The sequence below is a fragment of the Drosophila albomicans genome, chromosome 3, assembly GCF_009650485.2.
Source record: "Drosophila albomicans strain 15112-1751.03 chromosome 3, ASM965048v2, whole genome shotgun sequence".
NCBI classification, from domain to species: Eukaryota; Metazoa; Arthropoda; class Insecta; order Diptera; family Drosophilidae; genus Drosophila; species Drosophila albomicans.
Genome location: NC_047629.2, coordinates 49,702,179 through 49,713,232, shown reverse-complemented (window position 1 = coordinate 49,713,232; position 11,054 = coordinate 49,702,179). Strand labels below are relative to the sequence as shown.

General features: G+C 38.1%; 1 protein-coding gene and 1 long non-coding RNA gene across 2 annotated transcripts; both read right to left on the bottom strand.

Moving 5' to 3' along the window:
* Positions 1 to 921: 921 nt before the first annotated feature.
* On the bottom strand, positions 922 to 1,663 carry LOC127565505 (uncharacterized). The gene is made up of 3 exons (XR_007954811.1): positions 1,393 to 1,663; positions 1,145 to 1,334; positions 922 to 1,047 (listed from the first exon to the last, which is right to left on the bottom strand). It is a non-coding gene; the product is annotated as an uncharacterized LOC127565505 (long non-coding RNA).
* Positions 1,664 to 3,448: 1,785 nt separating this feature from the next.
* Positions 3,449 to 4,164, bottom strand: LOC117566411 (ubiquitin-conjugating enzyme E2-18 kDa). Its single transcript, XM_034245933.2, has one exon. It carries the CDS (start codon positions 4,067 to 4,069, stop codon positions 3,533 to 3,535), a length of 537 nt encoding a protein of 178 aa, XP_034101824.1. The 5' UTR covers positions 4,070 to 4,164; the 3' UTR covers positions 3,449 to 3,532.
* Between the last annotated feature and the right edge of the window lie 6,890 nt (positions 4,165 to 11,054).

Genomic DNA, 11,054 nt, shown 5'->3' with positions numbered 1-11,054 from the left:
GAGGAGGGGAGTGATGCTATGGTAATCCATCTTCCATCTTGACAATGGTTGCTCTGGACAGCAGCAGCAGTAAGCTCTCTCTTTTTCGCTCCTCTCTCTCTCTCTCTCTTTCTCACTTCCTCACTATCTTTGGCTGCGGGGCGTGCTGAACACTAAATCCATAAGAAATCAGATACAAATATCTTTGGCTCTAACTGTGTCTGCTAACTGTAAGCACCAACTGTAACTGTGTTTGTGTGTGTGTGTGTGTGTGTGTAATTATGGTGGCATCGCAGAACATGTCGTTGACAAGCTCAAGTTGGGACAGTCACTCAGTCGGTCATATCAAGTGAACTGCTCCAACACACACACACACACACACACACTCGCACACACACAGATAGAAAGCACTACCATAAAAGACAGGCACACACAGAGATTTGGCCTGTGGGTGGGCCATAAAGCAGGTCCGCATGTGTCCAAGTTCGTAAAGTTGATTCATTCATTGCAGAAAATTTATATGGCCATGACGCGTGTTGTTCTTGCTGGAGGGAGGCTGGAGAATGTAGGACACTGGATTTGGAGGAGGATTGTGGAGGAGACCCTCGAAAGCATCTAAAGCACAACTATAAAACAAGTAAGACTGCGCTAGCTAACATACAAATGTAAGTCTGCTGGACAGTAAAATACGCTGTCTTTAGTTTTGGCCACCAAGCAAAGCCGTTCTACTTCTACTCTTCGATTCTATGAATATAAATTTAGCTACTATTTTAATTCAAATAGAATTGAATAAACCTCATTATCAAGTATAAGTTAAAGGCGAAACTTATTCTTATATCATTTTAGAATTTATATCTAAAGCCTATATTTTGTTTCAGATATAATTAGGCTGATGTATTATAAACTATTGTTCTTAATAACCAATTTTTGGTTGTTAACGTGGAGTATTTAACAACTTAAAAACTAAATTATTTTTTTATTCAACTTTAACTTAATGTAAGATTAAATTACAAGAATTATGTTGTGGTAAAGCTTCAGCCTCTTAGCTCTTACCCTTTGGACCGTGTGCTAAAATTTGAAAATTTAAGCCTTTTAGATCGCGCCATATAATTTGCTCATTAAAAGCTTATACAATGATAGCAAAGTTCAGCCTTCTAGCTCTTACCATTTGGCGTGTGCGTTATTAGTCAGTCAAATACAGAGTTCAGCCTTCTAGCTCTTACCATTTCATTTGCATATTAATGGCTTATACAATGATAACAACTTTCGGCCTCAAAGCTCGTACCCTTTGATCTGTGCTTTGATACTCGAGTCGGTCATGACAGTTGTCAGCCTCCTAGCTCTTACCGCTTGGCCTTTGCGTTGATAGTTCAGTCAGTCACATGTATAAAAGTTCAGCCTCCCAGCTCTTACCATTTGATAGCTTATACAACGATTGAAATTTTCAGCCTCCTAGCTCTCACCAGTTGGACTGTACTTTGCTAATTCTGTGAATGAATGTAAACTTCAGCCTTCTAACTCATACCATTGATAGCTAAGCTCGTAATAAAAATTAGTCAATTAGGATGAAGAACAGATAATGCAAGTTTTTGTTGTAGATTTAAAGCTTGATCTAGTAAAAAGTTAAAATTTTTCCATGTAATTAATATTTTAGTTTCGAATTTCTTCATTAAAATATATTGGCCTTAAATTTATACAATTTTGTTTTTGATTGAAATTTGAATTAAAATGAAAATGTATTTTGATTCATTTTTTCTTATAACTTATCTTATATTGTCACAGGCTAATGGACAGAGAGAACTCGGGTGAAAAAGAAACATTTCAGCTTATCAATTGTATAAAGCTTATTACACTAAAGTCAGTAACAGATATTTCCACCAACTTAGCATACCCTTCCTATGAAGATGTCATGCAATGGTCGCGAGGTATAATAAAAAAGCAGAGAAACAGCAGCGGCAACTAAAACTAACTATAGCCTCAGCCTTGGCATGGGGATAAGGATGAGCTGCTGCTGCTGATGCTGATGAAGCCGCTGACAATGACAATGACGATGGAGCTAATGCCACATGGATGCTGCCCCTCATACTCTGCATCCCCCTCTTCGCCTTCCATCTCGTCATCTCTCAGATCACGCATCACGCTGTGTTCGCTGTTCGCTGTTTGCTGTGCGCCGCAGGCAGCCGTTTTGAGTCAAATGATTTATCTCACAGCTGGCTGAGAAGAGGAGCTGAGCTATTGCTCTGACTGCTCTGACTGCTCTGACTGCGACTGCGACAGCTTCAGTGACTGCGGCTGTTTGTTGTAAATGAAAGCGCCACATCTTGGCCGCCTATTTGCTTATTTGTCGTGCTGCCAATTAGACGGTCATATGTCAGGGACACTGAGCACAAGCAAACAGCGTCCTTCAAGCCGCAAACGTTTCACGATTCGCATCTAAACAAGAAAGCAGTCGTCGACTGCACAAATAATCTAAATTTAAACTAGATGCAGCAGAATGTCACTAATTGCAACCTACTTTCAACTGCAAATCTAAGTTAATTGCATAAAATTGTAGTTAAATGAATTACACATAACTGCATATTTCAGACTTTTTGACTTGCATCACTGAGAGAATGGAATTGAATTATATGTAAGTTCATTGTTTATGAGTGTGCATATACTTAATAAAACATCAAAATAAGAACAGAAAGTTATATTTAAATGAATTGCATGTAACGGCAAATTTCCAACTAATTGTCTTGCTTGTTTTAAGTAATGGAATACAATTGTATATACATAAGTACATTGCTAATGATTGTACATATGTCAATTTAATTGTACACCCCAAATAAGTACTGTAATTTATACTTAAGTGCATTGCGTATAACTGCACATTATGAAGATTTTGTATTTCTGAGATAGAAGAATGCAAGTGCTTTGCTCATTCAACATCCCAGATATTTCGACTTAAATGCATTGCATTAAACTTCACACTGCTGTTTATTGAAATCTTTTAATATATACGTTGTACTTAATGCATTAGAATTATACTTAAATGCATTGCATATAATTGCACCTACATTTAATGACACATCCAAGATAAGTGCATTAATTTGCACTTTATTGTATTGCATAAAATTTGGATTAATCAATCAAATTTGCAAAACAAATTAATGTTAATGAGAAAATGCAAGTTTCGGATTATTGCAATTGTTGAAAAGAATAACATCAAATTTTAGTTTATTGTATTTAAACGCTCAACACGTGTCAAATATTGGACAAACGTTTAAGTCCTTAAATGAGGAAAAGTTTAAGAATAAAATACACCAAAAAGTAGGTTTATATTGAGGGCAAATTCCAGTAAATAGCGAGACTTCTTAAAAACCGAAAAGTAATGGTTTCCTATTGAATTTTTCAATTGAGTTGGAGTAGATTTTTATAAGTTCGCAGAAATATGCAAATACTTCTATTAAATTTGTTGACTAATTTATTTGCTTGCAGTTAGACAAAAAGCATTACAGCATTATTTATTTTTGACTTTTCTGACTTTTACTTTTCTGAAAGTTTATAGAGCTCAACGCATCGCAGCCTTTTTCTTGCGTCTCGCAATCTTGGCCAGCTCTTGATCCGTGGGCCGTCGATCGCTATATCTCGCCACCCAGGCCTCGGCTGTGCTATAGAACTTCTTGGGATCATTCTGAAACTGACTCGCAATATCCAAAGAATAAGGATTCTCGGGTTGCGGATCATTGATAGTGGCCAACAAAACATTGAATATAGTGTCCATCCGCGAAGTGGGAATCCAATGTTCTGTTTCGAGAATGGGCAGACAAACTTGACCACGTTCATTCACATTCGGATGATAGATCTTGGTGTTGATGTGCAAACGAGGCGGACGAAATGGATATTCCTTGGGAAAATCCACTTCGAGTTTGAAGGCGCCTTTGTCATAGGGCGGAGTGTTGGGCATGAGCAGAGCAAACCACTTGAAGATGTTGTCCTTCTCTGCCTCAAGGAGTTGCACCTGCTTCAACTCCTTGTAGCCCATCATTAGCTTTAGTTCATTCTGCATGCGCTTTGGCCCATCCATGATGGGCTCCTCCTTCGCCATGGTGACTAACCAAAAAGTTTCACTTGCTGACTATTTAAAAATTCAGCTACAATTTTGTTCAAAGTGTTTCTCGCAGTGTACTGAGAGAGAGAGAGAGAGAGAGAGAGAGAGAGAGAGAGAGAGAGAGATAAAGAGAGCGGAGCAGAACTCTAGAAGTAGACATAATGCATGTGAGTTGGAACGTAAAAAATCCTTTCACATTGACGTTAATCCCCGAAATACCCGCTAAAGAAGAGAGAGCGAGAAGCGAGTTTGTGATGTGAACAGACTCTGACAGGCAGCACATTAGGATCAACTGGGAAATGTGGAAAAACTGCGAAGAACTGGTCAAAGCAAGGCGAAGTCAGTTGGCAAATGTCTGAAAGGTTTCGCCCAATACAATTCCACAGTAAGCAAAAGGCGGCCATCATAACTCCCTGCCTCGTGTCCTGCCTCATGTCCTTTGTGCCTTGAATTATGCAGTGAGCGATGTCGTGTCGCGTTTGCCTTGATTGACATGTGTGAAGCAGTCTACACTTTTGATATGATTGCCATTGACATTATAGTTTTCAATTAGCTGAACACAGCAGGGAAGAGGCGAAGCTCCTGGGCCTCTAGCCCGGGAAGAAGTAGGAGACTCTACACCGCAATTCCAGCGAATTTCCGTGCTCATAAATATGTAAAGATTTGCCAAAAAGCATCATAAAAGCCCAGTCAAAAGGAAAGCAAAGGCAATGACAGATGAGTCGACGCTGTTCGCTTTCTCTACTGCTTTCAAGCTTGATAACAAAAACATGAAAATTAAATATCAAAAATATGCGAAGCAAACATACAACAACAACGAGCAAGGAGCTCTGTGAGCACTTTGTGCGTGTGTGTAATTATTTATGTTGGATGTCATCATGATGTAAATGAAACCAAGACGAGACGCTCATTCGTTCGCTGGTCTTGCTTGGCCGGAAACGCAGCATGACGTGATGTGCCGGGGCGCTCAAGCATAATTAGGATATACAAAATACATAGAAATATATCTTGATGTGTGCCTAAGTGTGTGTGTGTGTGCCATGTGTGTGCGTCTGTGTGTAGGTGTAGCCGTGTAGTCGTCGTTGTTTGTGTGCCAAATAACAAATCTTCAGCTTCAATCTGTGAGTCGCTTTTGTAGTCGACGTGGAGATTACCTGTAAATCGTTAAGAACTACACTTTGGGAATATTTTGTCATAAAAAGATCTCCAATGTTTAGTAATGGGAACAAAAATTGTGAATTTAAGCATTTATGAAGAATGTAATTATTTTTGAATCAGAAGAAACTTTTCAAGGCAAATTGCCAAGTTATCGCTTTCGTTATTACACCAATTAATTTAATAAACTATAAAATCTCTAATACCTTACTTCTCAATTAAACGGTCACTCCTCTTAAGTAAGGATCTTAAGATATGACTGTTAAGACCTCTACTTTGGGCATACTTTGAATCCCTTTTTTTGAACCCCCTTTTTCAATTATAGAAGAAGAAGAAATAACTTTTACTACTTTAAACTTAAGTTCGATATGTTATCTTTATAGAGTACACTCTTTGAGAGCAATTTAAAATACAATAAGCGTTTTGAAACCTTTTTGACAATTTGTAGGCAAATGAATAAATTTTACTATAAGAACTTTCATAACTGATATCTCTTAGTAGAACTTTTCCTTTTGGGGCGCATTTTTAAATGAAAATTGGCATAGTTCTTGGTTTAAAACTAATTATAGACTAAACATAATCTTTTCTTTAACATAGCTGACTTTACTTAGTAAAAATATGCCAAAACTTTTCCTTTTTTTCAAATCTTTTATATTTTATGTTTGTTACTTCTAAGCTGACAATCGATCTCTTACAAAACTACCCAAAAAATTCTGCTTTATAGAAAAGTTCTTTCTAATTTCTGAGGAACAGTATGTGAGTATTGAAAGTTACTGCTTATATAGGAAAACATAATAGATAGTGATATGAATTTTCTTTAGTTTTGTCTTTCGATGAACTGCATTTAAATTTTCTTATTACCTCTATAATCAGATTAAGTATTTATTACTGTTACTGTTGCCCACAAAGCAGACAAATTAAATTAATTGCAAAATTATTAATGCAAGCAAACGGCAATTGCGAAAAGGAAAACAAAGATGTAAATCATGAAAAGTGTGTGTTGCAACACTGAATTCGATTAATCAGTATTATCGATAGCACGTCAGTGGCCTAAAATGCCCCACGCATGAGCCCAGGAATAGCCTGCAACAATAAGATAAATGCCTGGCCGAGAGAGAAAAGAAAAAAAAAAATAAAGCAACCAAACCCAAAACAACTTGAGGGCGAAACGTGGCAGCCAAGGCGTCTGACAGCGCTGCGGGACGCAGAAGGTTGCTTGGGGACGCGAAGGGTAGAAGAAGAGATCGAGGAGATATTGTTGTGTTGTTGTGCTGTTGTTGTTGTTGTTGTTGCTCTTCCTAGTGTGTGTTGTCAGTGATGCCATCAACATTGCCGCCATACTTTTAGCATAAACAGCCGGAAGCGGAAATGTTGATGACGCTGTGCGCTGCCGCTCATAGATCTCTCTCTCACTCTCTCTTACTCTCTGTGTGTGGGTTTTGTCTGTGTATTTCATAGCATCATCCGCGCGCCTGCTGTCAGTGCCACTCCCAATCTGCAAATCCAATCCCCCGGCCCTTGAACGCGTCTGTCATTTGTTTAGCTGTCATTGCCGGCGTATTGCCGTTGACAGCTCTCGTTGGGGCAGCTCTGCGAGGGGGGAGCAGAAACAAGGGGAACCACGAGAGAGAGAGAGATTGCGATTTTTCTGGGTGTTTGTTTGGCGCCAAGGCGCATAGAGAAACTTTTGCTATGCCAAATGAAAAATCAGCCGAAAAATTAGCCGTCGCCGCATTAAATCTAATCTGATCCGATTTTCTATTACCAATTGGCTGGCTTTGAGTGGCACACACGCTCAGTCTGTGTGTGTAGGTGTGTGTGTGTTGTGTCTGTATCATGCTGTCTGCCACTTGCCACACAGATTTCCGCTCTCCGCTCCGTTCCGCTCTTCTCTTCTTTTCTCGCCTCATGTCCGCATGTGTGCATTTTAATCTTTTTATCGCACTCTAACACTTTGCGCCTCAATTTCTGCCTTCAGCTTTTGGCCTTCACGCCTTTTGTTCCACGTAGGCAGTGCTTCATTAGTCCCCCTTTCCTCTCCTTCCCCACCCCCTCTGTTATTTCTTTAACTCCGCGCGAAAAACGTCGCGTGCGGCTTTTTGACCTTTTTTTTGTATTCATTTTCATTTCCATTTCCATTTCCGGCTTGTCATCGACCCTTTTAGCTGTCTTTTTTGGTGTTGTTGTTGGGGTATCGCTTTCGGGTCTGTTGAGACCCTGATATATGAAGCGATTAACATTAAAGGTGCCTAATTGATTTGGGGCAACATTGCAATGCAAAAACACTTGTGTGCGGCAATTTCAAAATGTCTGTTCAAGTAAAATTTTCATTAAGAAATTATCGCTCGTGTTGCTCAAATTTAAATTAATTATATATGGTTTATCATAAAGTAAATGGTGGCATGCAACCATACGACAACTTGCCACCACACGCCGCAGGCACAAACACACACACACACATGCAACAGATTATTTATGCCTTCAGTGAATGAACCACTTCGATGGAGAGCGAGAGAGAGGAGCATGAGGATGCAACTGAAGTCGACTGTCGAAGTACTCGTGTAATATTAAATTGCATAAAGTAAATAAGAGCACACATCCACACTCACACACCCACACCTGGGTGCAACGCGTTGCGCCTATCACAGTGCCTGCTAAAAGTTGAGGGTTGCATTTCGGTGCAATTGGAATCAGTTGCCAAATGAGCTGGAACAAGTTAAATAACTTAATGAAACGTTTTTCAATCTATTTTTAATACAAAAATGTTGAAAATTCGTTGTGAATATTGACACTGTCTGGTTAATGAATTTATTTTTGTGTTTACACTCCGCGTGTTGACAATTTGCGTTGATATTGATGCTGTCTGCGTAATTAATTCAAATATAAAAATAATTATATTTACTTTTGAATTGTTGGGTAAAATATATTCCAGATTCGAAAAATGATTACAAAGAACTATTGCACCTTTCTTACTTGTTTTTTTTTATGAATAAAGAATATTAAAGTATTTGCAAAATTCATAGGAAACCCGGAACCAAAAGAAGTTGATTATTTTAAATAAAAGAGAAGAAATAAAATGTTATTACTAGATGAGATTTAACTAAATATATACAATTTTTATTATATTTTGAATTTCTTTTGTTATATTATATTTTGTACTTTTTCTACTCAAGATGCATAATATATTCATATATTTATTATTTAATAGTAATGTAAAAGTTTTTAATTCTCCTCAAAGGAAAAGCAAATGTATAGAGTAAATATTTGTATAAAATTACTCAATGGCAGAATTGAATTAACATTTAATAAAATTTTGGGTTTCATGTAATATCTTTTTCGACATTTATGTCAACACTTTTATTGCCTATAAGAAGATTAAAGTAGCAGCCTCAATTTGAGTCAAAGCCATAACTCATATTAAGCCTCGTGTAGCCATTAAGCTAGTTTCGGAACTAGTTCACAGCGAACCAAAGGAACCAAGAGAGTGAACCACTTCTAAGACTGCAAGAGGCTTTCAGACTCTCAGACGGCTGCCTTGCCTATCGAGTGCGGATTAATCAGGACTCACTTTGTCATAAATAATGCAAACTGAACCGAGCGTTGCACAGACAGGCAAGAAGTGAAAGAGGGAGAAAGGGAGTGAGAGAGAGGGGGTGAAAGGGAGTGAAAGCGAGACGCACACACGCTGCAGGGCATTGCTCAATATGCAGTTAGCTGCTCTCAAACGTGGTGCAATTACTGCAAACTGCGGCTTTACTTTCCAGCTCCTCCACTTGCCTGTCGTCTACCGTCCTCTGACGTCGTCTGAGCTGCTATCGCCTGCTTGCCTGCCTCGTCTGCATTTGGCTTTCTGGCAGTCAACGGCAACGTCATTTGTACTTAATGACTTTTCAACGTCGTGTGCGTGCAACGTCGTCAGTTTGCCTGCGCCGTCGTCGTCTTCTTGAGGCCCAAAAAATAAAACAAACCTCGCTTATTGCATTAAAACGTTGCAGCATTTAAAGTGCGTGCTGCCACCTGTTGCACGTCCGATGTTTAATTGTTGCACGAATTTTGTGCAAATTGTAAAGTGCAAAAATAAAACAACGCTTTTAGCTGGCTTACTTGATGCTCTGCATGTTATCACTCTGACCCACATCTCAGAGCTTAGAGCGGCTTAGCTCTGCTGGCCGCTAAGTAACTAAGTGCTCGTAAGTAAAGCTCATATTTCGTACCACATAGCCACTGGCAACTTCAAAGCTATCTTCAAAGCGCCTCAACCCAAAATCCAAAACCCAAAAAGAAGAAGGCAACAACAAAATAAACAACGAAAACGGAAAAAATCTAGAGAAAAACATAAAATAAATCGCTGAAACATCCAAATCAATGGGCAGCCACACGGCAAAACAAACAACAAAAGCCTTGAGTGTATGTGAGTGTGTGTCTGCTTATCATAAAATGTTTAATAAAACACATCTGGCAGGCACTGTGAACTGTGAGAAGAGAGCGCAGGTCGTCGTCGCTCACAACAAATATTATTATATATGAGCCACAGCGGGATTTGCTTGCTTGAAATGGGACCGAAATGTGGCACGTCGAGTGAAAATGATTTAAAATATTTCTTTTGACAGCGGCGCAAAATGTTTTTCCTTTCTCCTTTCGCTTTGCCCCAATAAGTATGCTAGCCTTTTTTCCATCTAAGTTGCTTGGCTAGCGCTTTACCCCAATAAGTATGCTAGCCTTTTTTTGTGTTATTGCGCTTTAAGCGCGCGGCACATGAAGCTGAAGATGAGGAAGTGTGAGGCTATTAATAATAAAGCAAAGTCTAAAACGAAATTCAATAAGCGTGATTTGAACAGCCAAACGACGCCCGACTCCAAAAACCGGTCAACAAGCATACATCTTTCTCTAGAGAAAGGAAAGGGAGAAGGGGGAGGGGAAAAGAACTCCCGCCCCCATAATTTAACTTCGACTGGTCACCGTCGACTTCGACTTCGACGTCGTCGTCGGCGGGTTTGGCAAAATATTTAAGGCGGTTGGCCTAAGGATGCCAATAAATCAAAGTGGAAAAAAGGTTGCCGAACAATGTGCGGCATGTGTAGAATTTGCTTGTGGACCACACACACACACACACACGCGTACACACACAAAGACAGAGAAGGACAAGCACCCATATAACATAGTATGTGTGCACTCAAAGAGTTGTCTGTTCTCGGAAGTGTGAAAATTATTGAGTCTGAGTCGTTTCATTGTCTTTAAACGGCATTTACCAAACGAAAAAACTAAATATTTTATTTCTTAAATTTAAATATAGATCAATCAAAGTGGAAAGGTGCTCTTCAAGCAATTTAAACAGTCAATTCTAAATTTAAATACAAAAACGAATGCAAATAAATACAACCAAATCTGAATAATTTATATGTTAAATTTAAATAAAGATCAATCAACGGGAAAACGTGATTTTTAAGCAATTTAAAGATTTTAATGTGAATTTAAAAACGAATTCTAAAAAACCCTTTTGTTTTTTCTCTTTCTGACTTTCTAAAAACTATCAAATACTTTATTTATATATATAATATATTTTAAATAACAATTCATAGGCAGAGTCAAATAGTCAGCATTGTTATAAAACTATTAAAAATATGAATTAGTTAAAAAATAAAGATCTAGGTGTAGAAGAAGTAAATTATACAAAACAATTAATTTTAATCTATATAATTCGATTGAAGAACAATAAACAAAATATTATTAAATATTTCATTTTGAAAGAAATGCCAATAATATTGCTCAATACTATTAACATATTTAATTTTTTAACAAAATATCGATTCAAAAAAGAAAGAAAGAA

Coding starts and splice junctions, on each gene's coding strand:
- LOC117566411 (XM_034245933.2), bottom strand. CDS start 4,069: ATGGCGAAGGAGGAGCCCATCATGGATGGGCCAAAGCGCATGCAGAAT.